Below are 19,451 nucleotides of genomic sequence, written 5' to 3' on the forward strand. Positions count from 1 at the left end.
CAAACTGACTGATCAAGGGAAATAATTTTGGGCTCTTTATGCAAATCGTGCACTGGTTTACTGATTTGTGTAGTTAAAAAAATACTTTATTGTCCAAAAGTACCGAGATTGAAAACCAAAGTCTGAGATATTATTTTAAATAAACTTAAATCGGCAATTTTTAAATGTTTACCTAGAAATGGTTTTTCCCAAAGATATCTAAGTTAAACAGGATTGGCATTTCTTTTGTACAATGTAAGAAACTAGAATGAATCGAAGGAACTAAAAATGACCTATACAATTGTTTAGCAAAAAGTATCATAAGAATAACTCAAACTTAAACAAATTTAATTTAATATAGTAACAGAAAGTATAATGAATATGCATATACATTTACTTTCTTTTAAATTTTTTTTTATAGAGAATCTTAAAATCTATATCATATTATTTAAGAATCGGTTTAAGCATTCATACTTAACATTATTTGATTATAAAAGTTAGCATGCTATTTGCAATTGACAATTCAATATGTGTTTTTAGCAGTATCTATGTATAGTGTGTAATTTGTTAATTTAGTGGTAATAAAATTTAGATTATGTTATTTTAATTGTCTTTTATATAATTATAAAATTAACTTTTACTTCACTATTTAACATAAAATATTAACCACTAGTTATTTTAATTCTTTAAGAAATTCATAAAAAAGAATTTTTAAACTTTCACTTATTTGAAAATGCTACATTAAATAGCTTAAAAATAAATACCATTATTTAAGCCGGATTGTAATTATAAGCTGTTTAAATATTTATTTTTGAAAAATAATTTCTCCCACTTGAGTTGGAAGAAATATAATTCGTTCAGGTGCTAATTTTATATTAAAATTTGTATTGATTCAATAAATAAAAACAAACGTTTATTTAAAAAGATCTAATTGATATTAATACAAATTGCTTATTACTAAATAAGAGCTTTAAGGCATCTTTATATATGAACAACTAGCAAGAAAGGAAGTAAACTAACTTTTACATACATGCACTACTAAAAAAAGAAAAAAACTTTAAGATATTAAATGTTTATTTTCTTGTTGAGTTGAAATAAATATTTAAGATCTTTAGATATACTTTTTATCATGTTCATATATTTATGAGCATAAGTGAATATTTTTGTATCCTTTATCAAAATATTAATCAATAGTTAAAATAGTTTTCTATGAAATAATTTTTAATGGTTTAATTATTTTTAATTTGGGACTGAACATGTTATTTTACCTTTTGTTTTAAATAAACCAAAATATCTGGTTTTATACAAAGAAAAGCTGAATAATTAATTATTATATTTATAATTTCTGATAAGTGAATTAGAAATATTAGGGGTTCTTTGAATTTTCAGAAATAATATATTTTCAAATTGAAATTGTAATTTAAATAGAATACTCTTACAAAACTAAATGTGAATATTCAAAAGAATTAGATGATAATTCTTAAACTCCAATTTTATGATAGTGAGAATTTTAATGTTTCCCGTTTTCTAAACAGAAAAAAAAATAGACAATTTATTGATAACAGACTAAATATATTTATTTATCTTTCAGAGAAATAAAACATAAGTATTTATAGACAAATATATTCATACTGCAAAAGAGGAAACATAAGTTAAGTATGAATTGTAATACTTCTTAAAGTTTAAAAGAAGAAAGACATACCTATGTATAAGATTTTTGGCACAAAATGATGTATAAATATAAAAACTAAAAATAACAAGAGTAGAAATATTAAAGCTAATTATAAAATGTAGAATTTGATCAAGTAAACAAGAAATATTTTGATTACAATAAAACAAAATTATAAAAAAGATTGTTTGACAAGCTTTTTTTTATTTATTTAAGAATATAACATAGTTGCCAACATTAAAAAATATAAGTTCCAGGAGATTGTAATATGGTGAATTTTTTACACGAAATATTTTTTAAAATAAATTATTACACAATATAAATGTCCTTTCAAATAATAAATAAAAATTATCATTCTTTTTAATTTTATTTATATACATTTTACATTCCGTAAATTTTCCTAAATTTTTACACTTCTATATGATTAAAAGCAACAGTTTTGAAGATTAAAAGTTTCTTAGACACAGCAACACCTCAAAAACAATAGTTAACTATTTTCGAAAATTATGCTCTTTGATTTAAAAAAAAAAAAAAGGACAACTCGTGGTACATAAAAATAATTTTTTTTAAAGTTAATTTTTTAGCTTAAAATTTTGTAACATAAAACAACAGTTTTAATAAATAATACAAATCATATAAACAAACTGCTTATTATACATTCTTAATATTTGAACACAGATAAATACTTTTTGCTCAGATTTTTTGAAGAAATTTTTTTTTTAATTATCATCAGGTGATATCAACTACCACAGTAATAAAAATAGCACATGCTGAGAAATGTAGAAAATGTTAAGAAAGAATATATAATACAAATACCACAACTGTGAGTTTTATTTCACTACAACTTCAAATTGTTTTAATTGCGACATTTTTAGGATGAAATATAGTTTAAAAATACATGTACAATTTATATTTTTTATTATGGAGATACAGGATGAATATACTTGAGGTTACAAAATGAGATTCTAAACATCTGCTTATAGTGTTAACACTATAAATATTTTAAATAAAAGATAGAAATCTGTGCACAAGATAGCTTCATACAACCAATAAATCATAATTTAAATTCGATAGGACTGATGAAAAGTTTGAGATATTTAAAATTCAGTTTGGATAGTTCTAATTTTGCTTCTTGATTCTTAAGTAGCGAATATTTAAGTCCATTCTAATTAATACTGACTTGCAATTGAAAAACTTCAGGAGAGATTTTGAGAAGAGTGGCTTGGTAACTAATTTCTTTAAACTGTAAATGCTATAAATGATAAAATAGAATTCTAAAAAATTGGAAAAAAAAAAAAAAAAAAAAGGAAATATTTTTCTGTTTACCACACAATGATGCTAAATACATAAAAATCTCATTTTTTCCCTTCTTTTTGTCACTTTTGTTGAATTTTCTATTGCATGGCAGAATAAGAAATTGGAATGTGAAACATGTTTTTATGTGTCACACTTTCTTGAAATAATTGTGAATAATTCTCATAGTTCACATATCTGAAGGTGCCACAGTTAAAATTTTTTAAGGAGGTTAAGTTTGAGTGCTGAGAATAATTATTATGGATGGAAAATGAAGGCGTTAGAAACAAAACTAAAATCAAGCTTAAGCAAACATTGAGTTTTCAGTTGATGAGCTATAATGAATTAACTGCAGTAGAAAATTATATGCAGTAAAAAAAACTTTTCAATAGATATATCATAAATATTAGTTGAATATGATTAGGAAGACTTGTTATCTAAGATATGTATATTAACAGATTTTTAAAATAAATTATAGTATCATTTTTAATATATAATTATAAATATAAAGCATAAATTATTCAACTAAGCTTAATTATTTTCAAAACATTTAAAATAATAAAATCTTAATTGAGCTCAAGCTTTTAGAGCATAATTTTGAAATTCTGTTCCAAATATTAAAGTTTAGATAATAAAAAATTATTTAAATAAAATGCTTTAAAGAAAAGTTAGTGCCAATGATTTACAAATATTTTTATTGCAATCTAATGATATTTGCATTAAACTCAAGCTAAAAAAATAATTAATTTTTGATTTCTAATTGTTAATTTTCGAAAATAATTACTCAAAATACTGGGAATCTAATATAACCTTAATTTGGTTTTGATCAAAGTATTAAAATAAAGTGCTCTCTTTGTGATTTTAAAATTGATAGAAAATTCTTTCCTCTTTCATTCAAATCGCAATTTTTATTTACAAATAATTTTCCTCGTTAACCAAATGCAGAACGCCGATGAGCAATATCATCGGCTCCATTTCTCTAAAGGAAGAATTGTGAAAAATGTCAGTTCTTACAATTAAAAATGTTGTGAAGAGTCTGTTAACAGATCCATAAGCAGATCCCCTGTGACGGAATTTTATCAAATAAAAAAAATTAGGTTCGAAATTTAATATAACTTCGTTTTTATGGGTTACCTACGTTAAAAACAAAGCAATACACAATCATTTATTAGAAATAGATACACGAAATATGACTATTTTTGAAACAAAGTGATACGCAAGAATCCGTAGCAATAATAAAATATGAGAAAAATTTAATAAAAAGAATTTTAAAATATCTAACAATCATATAATATTTAATCTTTCAGAAAACAATATATTCTGTATAAGGTAAAAATATAGAATATATATATTTTAAGTACAAAATTCTATATAAAAGATTTCACTGGTAATTTTTTTTAAATATAAATGTTTTTTTAGATTGCATACATGAGATTCTTTTAGAATATGGGGAATTCACATCAAAATTCGTCATGTCTCTTTAGTGCTTCTCCGAAATCAGTGGCTTGGCTTCCAACAAACAGATCAAACTTATTCAAAATTTCTTCTTTGCTTAGCAAGTTATCCTGTAAATATAGATTTTGAAAATATGAATGCAATATATAAATATTCAGTTTTTATTGAAGGGTGTTGGTCAGTAAACATAAGTCATCTACTGATGGTACTACAAAAATTCATACTTTTGTCTAAAACATACAGCCACTTTACCAAAAATTGAAAATTTTTAAAGAGTAAAAAGTTATTGATAATAATAAGGGATTATGTAAGGGATTTCTCTAGAAGCATTTATCAAAATATGGGAAACATTACAAGGTTCATTTCCAAAACAATAAAATTTTTTAAGAAACAAGCGTAAAATAAAGTAATTTTCCGAATATTATAAAATATTTGCAACTACTCTTTATTTATTAAATAATAATAATACTAATAAAATGCACATAAAGTGCATTTTAAACTAAGAAAGTGGGAACTGGCAGTAGTTTTCAACAGTTTTTAAAGCATTTTATGGACAATAGATGTCACGGGTAGAGTAGTAATAACTTTATTCTTAGTATCAGTGGACTTAGTTTCGATGATTAAAAGAGAATTTTGTAGATTAAACTCAGTTTTTTTTTTAAACTGTAAGAAAGGAAGAAAACTTTAATTGGTTTAGTTAAACTTTAATTGGTTTTCTGTCAGGTTATTACCGGCATCCTATAATAAACTTCAAAACAACTGACTGTATTTGTCAAAATTATTCATGCTTTATGGCAAAGGATGATGATAACAGTTTTTGCCAAATTTACAAAATAAAGTCTAATCTCCAAAATGAATGTATGTATTTTATTACCATTTGTAGTTCTACAAATAGACTTTATTTGGCGTACTTAAAAAATATAAAATTGTACCCCTATTGAGAAGCCGAAAAAAAAAAAAAATTTAGAAATGTTAAATCACATGAATTAGGAGAATGACCTATTTCGAATAAAACAATTAATTCATCGCTTCATACAGACAAGTAAGGTGATATCAGTGTAAAACAAAAAATTTAATTTAAATAACTTAATTAATTAACGTACTTTTTTATTTTGTTTTTCCAAAAAACCTTTCTAAATTAAAAGAAAAATTATTCAGAAATTTTTAAACATAAATAAAACTGTATCAAATTTTTATATATGGATTACTAATAAAAGAACAAAAGACTTCAACTGGTGAGTTACCAATTGGAAAAAAACAACATAGATTTATCAGAATAAAATTCAATAAAAGAGTGATTTTTTTGTCAGTAAAAATGAGGACTAAGATTTAGTAAAACCTTTTTTGGTGTATAATTGATTAAAATTTTTACTAGTGTACATGTCATATAACCATTAACAGAATTGATAAACAAATAGTAAACTCATTTTGTCCGTCCAAAATAGTGTAAACTAGGGTTTCTTAAACTTTTTACTGCGAAGATCCTATAAGCATTGTGCAAGTCTGACAAACATGTGAGTGAAATTGTCAGAATTTTCAGTTGTATTGTAATACACCATTGCAGTTTAATGGCTTTAATTTTTAATTTTAAAAGTTAGAAAAAAGGCAACAATATTAATTAAATAACAAATTTTAAAGTATAATACAATAATAAAAATGCGCCAAATCATTGATTTTGATTCAAATTGATTTTTTTCTTTGCCTTTATTGTCTTACCTTTCTCTATTTTTAGACACATTGTGTAAAATTATTTGGTAAATAATTTTTATAATGTATTAAAACAATATCAAAAACTCAAAAAATTTTAGCAGCCTCTGCTGTAGGTCCTGTGACCCCAATTCCAGTCAAGATTCACAGTTTAAGAAACTTGTATGTAAACATTAAACCCATTCTGTCCACTTTACTTACTACAACTTAGACAATTATAAATAGCATAGTTATATAAATTTACACTTATATATGAACAATTTAAGTTTATTACGAAAATCTAATAAAAAAATTAAGAACTAGCAATTCTTAATATTTTTACTTAATTTAATTTAGGAAAAAAACACCTATTTTAAATAAAGCATCACACTGTATCAATAAGTTTTACATTCAATAATCCAATCCCATTAACTGTTAAATATTTCAAAATTGCATAGTGATGTGTTTTAAATCTTCATGGGCAAAACAATTCTGAAGGTTTCGATAAATCAGAATGAACTTACTCTATTCAAATCAGATTCATAAACAAGATGTTTTGCTTCAGCTTCACTATTGTCGTAATCATCAGGCAATATCCAATCTTTTACTTCATCAAACTCCATAAAACCACTCTTATCTTTGTCTCTAAATTGAAGGAATTGATCTTTTTCAGCTTCAACCCAACTTGGTTCAGCTTCTAGGTCATTGTCGTCCCACATATCACCTGGAAAAGTAATTTTAGTAGAGAGATAAAACAGCAATAGTAAAAAAAGTACAGTACAGAACCCGTTATCCGGAAATCAGAAAACCAAAAAACTGGAATAAAATTCGTAAAATTCCTCGTAAGATTTAAAACATTTTCCTTCTTTTCTTAAATATGTTTACCTTACCATCATTTTGGAAATAATCATTAGTGTATTACTTAATCGTGTTTTCTTATTTTTAAGATTATTTCCAATTTTTTTTGTTATTTTTTAGTTGGGTTTAACAATAAAAAAAAACGGCTTTTTGTAGCGATTCAGAAAACCGGAAAAATCAGTTATCCGGAATAGTGATGGTCCCGACCGTTCCGGATAATCGGGTCTCCTACTGTACTATATTAGTTGAAACAAAAATAAAAGTTTTATAAGGTTAACTATGATAGACAAGTACTAACTCTTTCAGTATCAGTTATAGTAAATCGATACTGACAGAAGTGATTGTGAGCCCAACTCAAAAATCTTGAAAATTTCTTGAGTAAAATCATTAATGACGCATTTCAAATAATTAATGTCTTTATAAATTTAAATCATTCATATTTTCACAACATGAAATTCTAAATAAATTAAATGTAGCATAATTTAAATTAATAATTATGTATATGTTTACTTTTATCTCTAATCTCATTTATTATTCTATCAGCATTTCAAATAATTAATGTCTTTATAAATTTAAATCATTGATATTTTCCCAACATGAAATTCTAAATAAATTATACATAGCATAATTTAAATTAATAATTATGTATAAGTTTACTTTTATCTCTAATCACATTAATTATTCTACCAGAAAAAAATATTTACAAATGAAAGAGATGTCAAGTATAAATTCTAGTTCTAATATTTTGAAATAAAATATACAAGAATTTTTATACATAAATGTGATCAATGATTTCTTGAAACTTCTGGACCTTGGATTTCTGGTTAGCGAAAAATCTGAAAATCCGGATTTTTTCTGGAGCACAATCATTTCTGTACTGAGTATCAATAACTAGATACTTTCCATAATAGATGTTCAATTTTAATCAAGAAAATATATCAGTGATGTTTGTTTTGATATTATTGATGGAAGTGAATCATTTCAGCATTTTATAAAAGTTTTGTTTTCTGAAAATTAGTTTAATTAACATATTAGAAAAAAAAAACATTGAATACATATGTATGATGAATATTAATATACTTGCAACAGGCGTTCTAATGAATGCCATTGAAGCAGTAAACCTTTTTCTCCAACACACAAGAACAAAAGACACAAAGGAGATGCTTGACCATGGTAAGTATCAACATTGGTTGTAATCGTACATCAACAATTCAGTTTAATTGTTAACTTTTAATTAATGATCTGAGAAACTGATTCTTAAAGACATTGTTTAGTCCATAATTCTTTTAGTGAAGTACTTAGTGGTTTCAATAATCAGAATATTGAAGGCTCAGATGATTATTGAATAATTGGAAGGATATTTTACAAATAGAATTATAAATTAATATTACCCTTGGACCCAGACAACACTTTTGATGATGCACAAACGTCTCATTGTGCATATTACAGAACATCAATATACTTTATTTAGCTGGTATATGTAGAATGAATTTACGGGTAATTTTCTCAAAACATTACTCTGTTCTATTAACATTATTCTCAAACATTATACAATCATTTTGCTCAAGATAAGTAAGAAAAATTCATCACATAATTAACTTCATGTTGATAATTTTTACATTGTGATCATACAATGAAGTATACGAATCAATGACCAGCAACGAAAAAATATTAAAAATAAAAATTTAGTGACAAGTTTAAACTGTAATTGCATGGAAAAAATGTTATTACTGTCCCCTCGTTTTGAAGTTTAAAAAACACACGAGGAAAATATTTAATTAAAAATTTAATTAATGTTTTTTAAGAAAATAGATTATATCTAAAATTTTGAAGAAATATTAAGAACTTTCATAAGAATATTTCCTTTCCCATTACAAAAACATCTTTATATCACTTATATTTTTATATTGCCTTCAATATGATCACATAATAAATTGAAATCAATTTTAATTTTAAAAAATATATATACAAATATTTTTAAGTGTAATTTAAGTACAAAATGTATCTGAATGCATAAATTTTTTTTTTTTACTTCTTGTGATCATTTTAAGCAAGCTATATCATTAAATAGCGAACATAATCTTTTTGATGAGAAATGTTGCTTAAGGATGTAAAAGTTAACAAATTGAGAAAACAACCCTTAAAGCAATTTTTAGGAATTTGAAGTAAATAGATAACATCAAATGTCAGAAGCTGAAATAAATTTAATTGATTATTACTGGATTATCTTTTGATAAAAAGCTTTACAATATGTTAAGAAACATCAAAAGATAAGATTGTGGAGGATCTTTTGAATTACTTTGAAAATGTTAAAAAATAAATTAATCTTAATGAAATGCATTTGAAAAATGTTAAAAATGAAATTAAAAGACTGGATATGCTTTTTAAAAGTAAAAATGGAACTATTTCAAGTTTTCTATAAGGTTAAAAAAATTAGTGATCAGTAGTTGAATGTTAAAAAAATTGAAACTACTGTAGTAGCTATTTTTTTCCCCATCTCGTGGCATCCATTTTTTTTTTATAATATCATAATGAATAGTGTGACTAGAAAGAAAAAAAAAGTGTTTTATAGCAATTACAGTCAACTACTTTTAGCTTTAATTTAGTTAAGAAAAAAAGTTCAAATTCATCTAAATTTTGAATCTGATTGGTACAAATCTTCCTGGGTCCTTCAATGGGCTTTTTGAGAATATCCCTGTGTGGCTGAGCATAATTAAAAATTATGTATTTAGAGCTATATTTTACTCATATTTAAATTAGCCATTATGATTAATAGTTAATTTATTTCTTTGACCACACCTTCAAATGTGAATGTGCACCCTTGAAACATTGATTTTATTTCAACGGTAGAGAAGATATTTACCCTGTTTTCAAAAAACTTTAATTCTTAGAGGAATTAAACGTGCATTAAATAAAAAAAAAAAAATAATACTTGATAATTTCCAAAAATTTAATAATTGGCTAACGAGTAAGGTTAATAAAAAGTTGAAGGTTAAAAGAACAAATTTATAACTAACTGACTCATGTAAACAAGAATCATTATTTATTAATAATTCTTCATATTTAAACAAAGCCAAGTTTTTATTCAAAACTATTTTGAACATGGGTGCAAATAATTAGGCTCTCCGGAAAAGTTTATCTCCTAAAAGTAGTGACTACATTTCGAAAACAGTTTGTAGTCACTAAATTTTTTTAAAAAAATAGCTGCAGTTAACTACAGTTTTAATTAAGTAGTTGTAATTAACTACAAAAATAATGTAGTTTTCCCCACCACTGAATAAACTCCATTAAGAGAGAAAAGTTTTCCATACTTCTAAAAGCATTATGTGTTACAGAATTTTAAATATATAGATATAACAAAAAAAGTAAAAATGATAATTTTGCAACAAAATTAAAGAAACAAAAAAGTTCAGAAAATTACTATTACATTTTGTAAGTGACCTTGCATTATATAAATTCATTATAATTGAATAAATTAACATATATGTACCTATATACTCTTCTAAGGAAATTTTCCCATCATTATTTTTATCAATATCTTCCATAGTTTCCACAACAACAATATCTTTCATGTGAAGGCTTTCTTCTGGGTGCACAAAATTCACAAACTCTTCTTTACTCAAACTTCCACTATTATCTAGATCAGCCTTTTTCCATCGTCTCATATCCCGCTCTATCATATCTTTGTAATGAGATAAATCATCTTCATCCTCTGCAAAAAAATAAATTTAAAAACGCTCGTATTGAAATAGCAAATTTTTATTTAAAAACGCTACTTACAAGAAAAAATATCTGTTCTATTTGAATAACTAGATATTGGAGAAACTTATTTATAAAAACAGTAACAGTAGCTACTTTTCAGTTAAGCAGTTTGCTTGGTTCTATGATGTGAAATAAAATATGATTTGCAACAAAATATTGACTTCAACTAACAACGGAAGTTTTAAAACAAACAAGTAATGTAAAACATTTTTTTTAAAAGTCAATTCCTACTTAGATCAACAAAGAAAAATTTTATTTTAGTTACTTTTTATTAAATAATTAAAATTTTTTCTCTCATATAAAACTATAATTAATTAATTAAATTTAATTGATGAATTAAATTTAATTGATGAATTAATATTTGAAAAGCTGTATCAACATCAAGTGTCATCCAGTTTAAAAAAATTTATTTGAACTTGAATGGATGGATAAAAAGTATTTTATTAACAATTGAAAATTTGAATAAGATATATATTTGGTGACGCGGACCATATGTGCTACCATGTAATGTTCTTTATTGAATTTATCTGACACAGCGCATATAAAATAATTAAATGTGCGTAATAAACTATTTTTTTTGTTCAAATAGAGCTATAAGTTAGAAATTATCAGGTATGTTATTTTCAAAATAAGTGAAAAACTGAATCACTTATGGATGGTGTTTTCAATAGAAATGTAAACAATAGCAATCTCGAGCTCGGCACCTACTCTGGTTATTCTGATAGGCGATGTTTTCAAACGGATAATTTTGTTTTCAGTAAAAGAAATAAATTAGACAATTTCTGAGCTCAAATCTGCCATATTTCATAAGATATTGTTAATATGTAATTCTGGTGAGTTTGAAGTGAAAATTTGTTTTAGTTTTTTAGAGATATATTGTTAAAAAAGGTGACATGGTTGCTAGATTTTGAATAACTCGCTTTTTTGGCAGTCTTGATATGGCCTCTTTCCATAAGTTTATTACTGTTTGTTCTTGTTGCAAGCTGTGCACCATCTTACGTTAGTGTTAACACTTTTAACATTGTAAACACAAGTAATAAGTAATCAAATACATTGTTTGCATGAATCTCAAAACACAATGATGCCAAACAGCTTCAAAATCCCACGGAAACAGTAAACCGTAAATTTAGGCGGTACCAAGCTTGCAGCGTTCCCTAGTGTAGAAAACACCATCCATAGTAAAATGTAAAACAATGGCTTAACCAATCAGAAAATTCCATTTCGTTTTTCGCTCATCCCTATTTAATTAATGAATTAATATTTGAAAAAAACTGTAGTATAACCCACTACAAGTTCAAAAAAATGTATTTGAGCATGAGTGGATGAATAAAAAGTATTTTTTTAGCGATTGAAAATTTGAACAAGCTATAGGGAGAGTGTGAACTAATATTAGGAATTGAATAACAGCGTACTAAATTGATTAATAACAACAAATGATATTCAGAGTGAATATAATGCATATCAACAATAATTTTGTATCTATGAGCTTGAAATATCCTCATTATGGAAACAAAATTATTACAATTAAAATTATGATTACAATAAGTCACAATAAATCGATTCATCAAATACAACGGATGAATGGTCAAAAGCATTGATGCAGCTGACTTTACTGAAATCCGCTAAAAGCCCATTAGCAATAAGTTCAGGATAGATTAGGGAGAAACAGGTTTATATACTTTTCTATCTAGCCCCAGTTTGCTCAAGATAATTCCCCGCTTAGGTATTACAAAAATAATTACTATGTTTATTACTCAACTATTGTTGTTGAAATTATTATCTCTAAAAGAAATTCTTAAAAAATGCACTATCTGAAGGATAATGAATAATCTTGATAACCAAAAGTAACTGGGGATGATTCTTAGTCTGGAAAATCAAAATTCTTAGAAAATTGCAATTCATAATTTGAATCTTCTAATTTCATCAACAAACTATGAAAGTATAGCTTATGTTTAAATAATAGTGCTATCTATTAAATTTTTTTATTATTATAACTTTTATTATTATATATTTTACTATTATTTTTTATATTAAAGTTTTACAGTCAAATATGCACATTAAAATACTTTGTTTAAAAACTTTTTAAAAACTGCATTAATTTTTATGTAGTTTAAACTGAACTTAAATAGAAAATCATTTATTTGACATTAACAGGAAGCTAAAGGTTTGTGCAATTCCAAGGGTAGAAAAAAAAAAACTGTTCCTCTTACTATTATGAAAGTCTTATTTATAAATTACAATGTTTTGAAAATGAAAAATCATAAATAAATTAGAAAAAAATTAAAACAAATGGGAGTATAATGGGATATTAAATTTAAAAAAAATGGGAGTATAATTTAGAGGAAAAGCACACATTGGAAAAAAATCACATCTTAAAAATTGTCTAAATTTTAGTGAATATAATTTCGTTTGAATCATATGCTGATAATCACCTATCTTTGTAATAGTTCATTCAGAGATAAAATTTTCACTAGGAAACATTGCAAACATTTAATTACAAAATTTTAAAATTAGCCTAAATTTTTATTATTTATAATTTCTTCTCAATTGGCCACTGTTAAAAATATATAATCTATCCTAATAATAAATTATTCAGGGGTGAAATTTAAATTCAGTTTAAAATTGAAAAAATAGAGAGAAAAAGTAATATTTTATAATCATAACATATTAGTTTTTCCTGTCTATTTACTCTACACTACAGTTAGAGGTTAAATTAACAATAAGAAAATAATTAATACTTTATACATAATTAGCAATAAGGAAAAATAATTGAAATTCATAAATGCAGGAAACCTTTTCTTTAAAGTTAAAATTTGTAGTAAAAAGAAAACAATTTTTTATTTTATTTATAGTTCCGATTGTACCATTAGTAATTCCATAAGTCTGTTGTTTGTATGATGGCCACGGCAGTTCTTTCTCATTTTCTGGATTCAAACCAATCCACTGACGATCAGAATCTTCAATAATGTAGCGCCGCTGTGTAAGTTGGATCCAGTCTTTTAATTCATGCATTGATACAAAACCATCCTGAAATAGAGTGTGTTAAATAAAACATGATTTAGATAGAGTGATTAAGCTATAATATTAAAATTGTATCATGTTTCACAACTCCTAACATTAAAAGAAGCTTAAAAGTAACTACTCTCCCTAAAGTTAATGCAGTAGGATAATTATTTTTTGTATTTTAAGTTATTGGATAAAAACACTCAGCAAGAAATTTAAGTTTAAACTCCAAAAAATTATCTTTCATATTACATGCTGGTATGTGCACATTTCCACACATTAAAAGAAGACTTGAGATTTTGCCCAAAAGAAACCTGTTTCTCCCAGTACACTGACCGAAACTGCTCAAAACTGAAGAAACTAAAAATGACTGTAGTATGTACTAAAAGTACATTTTAAACAAATTAAATTTAATAAAGTATTAGAAAATTAAAACTTTTCCACAACTACTAATTTTTAAAAAAAAACATTATGTTACATATTTTAGTTTTGCTCACAATTTTAAAACACAGCTATTATGAACACGGTTTATAGTGAACTCCCGAATATAGTGAATGAGATGTTCGGTCCCGTGCCTTGCTATACACATATAATGTTATTTTTTGTGGATATAGTGAAGTAAAAAAGTGAAGAAGTTGGATATTATGAACTTTTTCTGCCTTCCACTGATTTTTTTTCCTTCATATTCTTTTAAAATAATTTTGAAATGTCTACTTCAACATAAATATTTATACTGATTTTTAAAACCATCTATAGAGTGGAATGTAGCGATAAGCATTTTCTCTTGTTTGCTTCTTTTATCACACTTTTCCATGCCCAAACAAAGGTCTACCGAGGCAGATGCAAGGACAAAATTTTCCCTGCATCAAGACGAAGAGTAATAAAAAATAAAAGCAAGTTAACACATTATTTGTTACTACGTAATACTTTTCAGTCAATTTTGTATTTCATTTTATGGGTCATTTATTTAAATAATGTATAATAAAAAAGAGGAGTTCGGAACCATTAGTGAAAATTATTTGCAGAACGGATATAGTAAACTCCTGGTTATAGTGTACATAGACTGTACATAGGTATGACTATACATAGGTATCTTAATATTTTGTAGCCAGTTTGAATATTCATACTTAACAGTACTTAATTATAAAAATTAGTATGCCAATAATTCATTATGATTTATAATACAGTAAATGTTTAGTACATGATTTGTTAATTAAAACTTTTATTAAAAGTTCATTTTTATTATAACAGCTCTGAATTCTTACGAATTCGCTTACGACGACGAATTCTTACGACGACGCTTATGAATTCTTAATAACGAAACCTTTACCTTATCGGTATCTATTTTGTCGACAATTTTTCCAAGTCCAGCTTTACTCTCTTCAGGTGAAAGCTCGTCAAAAGTTTTTGCTTCTTTTTCTCCCAAAAATGCTTCATGGTCATATTCCACATTGTGAATTTCTTCTGGTTCATAGTGTTTTTCATCACTTAGAATCTAAAAGTGTTCAAGAATATTAAATGTTTGCAGCAGGGTTGGCAAGATTTTGCCGCAGGTGGAAAAAACCATGGTAAATACCGGTAAAAACCGTCCTGGCAAAAACAGGTTTTTGCCAAGCAAATTGGCAAAAACCTATATTTTCCAAGATGAGAGGACAAAAACACATTTTTGGTACAAAATTATTCCTAAAATTGAAATATATACTATAAATATAAATAATAACAAAAAAATTAACAAAATTATTATTCCATAATTAAATCATAATGTAACAATATATCATTTTAGTTGTTTAGAACATTATTGATGGGAAAATTTGCAATTATTCTCTTTTTTCCAGTGAAATGAACTTATTTTAAATTAATATAACTATAATTTAATGCATAAAATATCTATCAAGATGTGTAGTTAATTATTGTACAAATAATAATTTTTCATAATATAATATTATACAAATAATAATATTTATTTATTTGTAAAAAAACATTTATTTAAGGATTCTAAAATGAAAAGAGGTCAAAAACTTTAATGTTTTAAAAATTATTGCCTTTATATTATCTATTAATATGTTAAAAATAATTTTTTCATGTAATGTATCAAAATTATTATTCCTTATGATTTATTTAAATTTGTTTAAAGTATTTTGTAATAATATTTAATCAGCAATTTAGATAATTTGGTTTTTGCCGGTTCTTACCACTGTCCTGGCAAAAAACCCTTTTTGCGGCAAAAACTCCAACCCTGGTTTGCACCTAGTTAAAAGCAAAATTTAAAAACTGTATCTTTAACGATTGATCCACTATTGGAAAGTGGTCATGGTATTAGCTTTAATTGTTAAGAATCAGTTTAATCCTTTATAACAGCTTTTTATTGATAGATGCCTGCTAGCATTCGCAGTAAAGATAAACAATGCATAATGCTGACCACTTTGCCACAATCATGCAGTAGGTTTCAAGCTTATTGAGTATTAACGCCCATGGCCCTCTTTTAGGATGACTAGCTAAAGCATTAGTACTGCACAGTAATTTAATTAAAATTATTGGTTTTACAATTAAATTCAGTAGTTTATTTTCAAATTGTTCTTACATACATAGATTTCAAATTGGCAATCAAAAAAATGCATCCACAATTTTTATCTAAATTCAATTCGAAGTATTGATAAACAAAAAGTTTTAAGAAAATAAATGAGTTAAAAATGAATATTTTTAAAATTACTCGCTTTACCACAAATAAAAAGAATGAACGAAGCAAAGAAGTAAATTACAAGAAAAAAAATCTTAAAAAGGCGGAGCCGGATTAAGCGTATGTGGGCCCCTAGACCATTCAAATCTTTGGGGCCCTTAGATTAAATTTTTTTCTTGTATATTTTTTATTTATTCAAATGTAAAAGTATTTATATATCTTTTCATTTAATAAAGCATATTTAAAATAAAAATAAATCAAATTTTACTTTATTTGAGAACTAAATGTTAAATGTTATTATTTTAGAACTAAAAAATAATAACATTTTGAAAAATCATTGTTTTTCTTAATTTTTTAAAATTTATTTTCAAAAAATCCATTTTAAGGGGGACCCCTAATCACTGGGGGCCCTAGGCCATGGCCTAGTCTGGCCTAATGGATAATCCAGCCCTGAAAAAATGTATATAGAAGGAATAAAGATAAATGTGTTTTACTTCTCTTTTTATGCAACAAAAATAAGTCAATCCTTATTAAGTAAATTTAAATTTTAAAAATATGTGCATGGAATGAAATTAAATAGTTTTCAAACAATTAGATAATTCTTAAATAGCAAGCTTAAATTTGAAAAAGCTGCAATAAATTAAATTACTAAGGTATAAAGTTTTTAAGGTTTCCAGAAAATTAACAATTAAAAAAATGAGACCTTAGTACAATGCATATTTGAATCTAAAAAAAATTGTGGAAAGAATGAAAATAATTATTGAGACAAAAAAAAAAAAAGTATCTCAATTTAATGGAATATCAAAAATGACTATCCAATAGGGTTTCTCTACTCAATATTTTAATAATCATTTTGATATTATTCTAATGTTTACACATTCATTGCTTGTAAAAGACTAACAGTTTTTGTTTACACTTTTGAATCAAGTGACAAGGATATGAATTCCAGAACTGTTTGAAACATATAAAAAAGTATAGTGTTAATATCGAAAATTAATTTATCACGTAACAATAGTAATAAATATTTAATTTAGTAGTATTTATTTCAGATTAAGCAACGATCAATACAAATTAATAACCACACAATCGTGAATGGCTTAGGTTATTCAACACGAACTTCAAGTAGACAGTTTAAGAAAAATTGAAACCATGTAATTAATAGAACATTGTTTCTAAAAGTTAACAATAAATTAAGTGTACACTTACGTTTTCATATACTCGTTTTGATGGTCCTTCAGACTTTGGTATTACTAAACAATTGATCTGAAATAATAATGTAACAAGAAGAAAAACTTGACATTTATAACCGGACATGATTATCAACAGTCTTTAAAGGATGAAAAAGTATAGAATAACTAGATTAAATTTCGGTAGCAAAATAGGATAATAAGAGAGACAAAAAAAAGAAAAATTGAAAGAGGCGGCAGACAATTCTCCCACTCAAATTCCAAACACAGTAATGTTTTTCATATGGCAAAGCAAAAAATATAAACAATCAACACTTCAGCAGACGAATTATTTGATGTATTTGATAGCGCCATCTAGTATCTGCTTGAATTATTAGGAGAGAAAGTAACTTCATAAGGAAACTTTGCCTTATGAGTAGTGCTGCCCTCTGAAAGATATATGGAAAGCTATAATGCGATCACTAAAATTTTCGATGCACATGTAAACATAAAAAGTTATCTCAAGATTTATCTTGGAAAAAAAATTATTTATTACCTTTTCTTCAAATTCATTCCGCCTTCAAATTTCAAAACGCTTGAATAAACTGCCGCATTTTCGAATGCTTTATCTTAAAAAGAATTTTTAAATGAACTCAGATTAAAAGAGACATAAATCGATGATAGAACATAATTTTGACACAAATTTTCTGAAGAAAAAAGCGATCCGCGGTATATTTTACTCAACGAGATTTTACTACATAAGCCATCAATCAAATTTATTTGTTTACAATCACGTTGGCGTCATTGGCGAGTTGATAATTTGGGATTTAGCGTCATTTTTGGCAAATATTTCATCGCGAAATTGATATTCGTGATGCTTTTGTTTTGTTTATGTTGCGTTCAAAATTAGTTTTGTCCTAACGTGTTTTCACTTCGATTTGGTAATTGTTCCTTTACTAAAAATTTTTCTTTTTGTTGCAAGTGTTATGATTTAACATAACTTTTTTGATTTGTTTGCACTGCAGTCATATATGGCTGTTCCTTTGCGGGTCTCTATCTTTTAAGGAATTGGTAACTAATTTTAAACCATAGTTTCTACTACAGAATGGCAACAAGGAAATGATAACGTCGGATCCATGGGCTTTTCGCATTGTGATTGGCTGTTGACTATCACTCATGGTTGCAAGAATTTGGGAAGTTATCGCGTTTATTGTGAATTAAAATAAAAATTTCAATAATTTTGTGCACGCCTGTCTGTGTTCTCGCGTAATCTCGTATTTGGTGTGATGAAACAATTGGTTCATTGATGGATTGTGTTTACATTTATTTCGTAAACAGACACTGGAAAAGAGGAGATTTGTGTTTAAAAAAGAAATTAGGCGAAAATGTTTTCGAATTTTTAGATATTTATAAATGTAACAATAAAAATGAATGTTTTCTTTGCTATGTTTATTATTTGTTTTTAAATAAAAGTATGTCATTTTGATATTAAGAGTATGTTCTTAATACTTTGCTCTTAATACTTTTAAATTAAGTATTCTCTTATAAAAGCTTAGCTGCAATATTTATATGATTTTCTTACATTCTGTTGTAAGGAAAAGAAAATTCGGATCTAAATTATAAGAATAATTATGTCATGTAATGTCTAATCATCCTATGCATATTTCCTAACATTTGTACTTAATTATTAAGCATTATAATTGTAACATAAAAAATAATTCTGGAGTAAAGTTCAAATTGATGTTTAAGTGTTTATATATTATGTTTATTCGACATTAAAAGTGTTTCTACTTCTAACATTTTATAAATGAATTTGTAACCCGCAGTTTTAATAAAATAAAATTATCGCTAGTTAATAAAACTATGGCAAGAGAAAAATTATCGGTAAAATTTTTATGTGGTT

General features: G+C 25.6%; 1 protein-coding gene across 4 annotated transcripts; it reads right to left on the reverse strand.

The window, feature by feature from the left end:
- Positions 1–1,530: 1,530 nt before the first annotated feature.
- LOC107454105 (calumenin) lies at positions 1,531–17,936 on the reverse strand. 4 transcript variants are annotated; one of them, XM_016071172.5, is made up of 7 exons: positions 17,589–17,936; positions 15,036–15,200; positions 13,567–13,729; positions 10,431–10,655; positions 6,607–6,806; positions 4,370–4,506; positions 1,531–2,900 (listed from the first exon to the last, which is right to left on the reverse strand). In XM_016071172.5, exons 1-6 carry the CDS (start codon positions 17,694–17,696, stop codon positions 4,402–4,404), a joined length of 966 nt encoding a protein of 321 aa, XP_015926658.1. In that variant the 5' UTR covers positions 17,697–17,936; the 3' UTR covers positions 1,531–2,900; positions 4,370–4,401. The 4 variants fall into 4 exon arrangements, with proteins under 4 accessions (XP_015926658.1, XP_071038707.1, XP_087017684.1 ...); XM_071182606.2 differs by having other exon boundaries at positions 10,431–10,652; positions 17,589–17,931; XM_087161558.1 differs by having other exon boundaries at positions 1,531–4,506; positions 17,589–17,935.
- Between the last annotated feature and the right edge of the window lie 1,515 nt (positions 17,937–19,451).

The sequence above is a fragment of the Parasteatoda tepidariorum genome, chromosome 4 (assembly GCF_982258835.1).
Source record: "Parasteatoda tepidariorum strain Cologne lab strain chromosome 4, Ptep-v5.0, whole genome shotgun sequence".
NCBI lineage: Eukaryota > Metazoa > Arthropoda > Arachnida > Araneae > Theridiidae > Parasteatoda > Parasteatoda tepidariorum.

Bases quoted from the DNA above. Each gene is read 5' to 3' on its own strand.
- LOC107454105 (XM_016071172.5), bottom strand. From the start codon at position 17,696: ATGTCCGGTTATAAATGTCAAGTTTTTCTTCTTGTTACATTATTATTT. The intron at 15,201-17,588 runs GTAAGTGTACAC...GAACACTTTTAG, and splicing joins CAAAACGAGTATATGAAAAC to ATTCTAAGTGATGAAAAACA. The intron at 10,656-13,566 runs GTACAATCGGAA...TTTATTTTTTTG, and splicing joins GACTTATGGAATTACTAATG to CAGAGGATGAAGATGATTTA.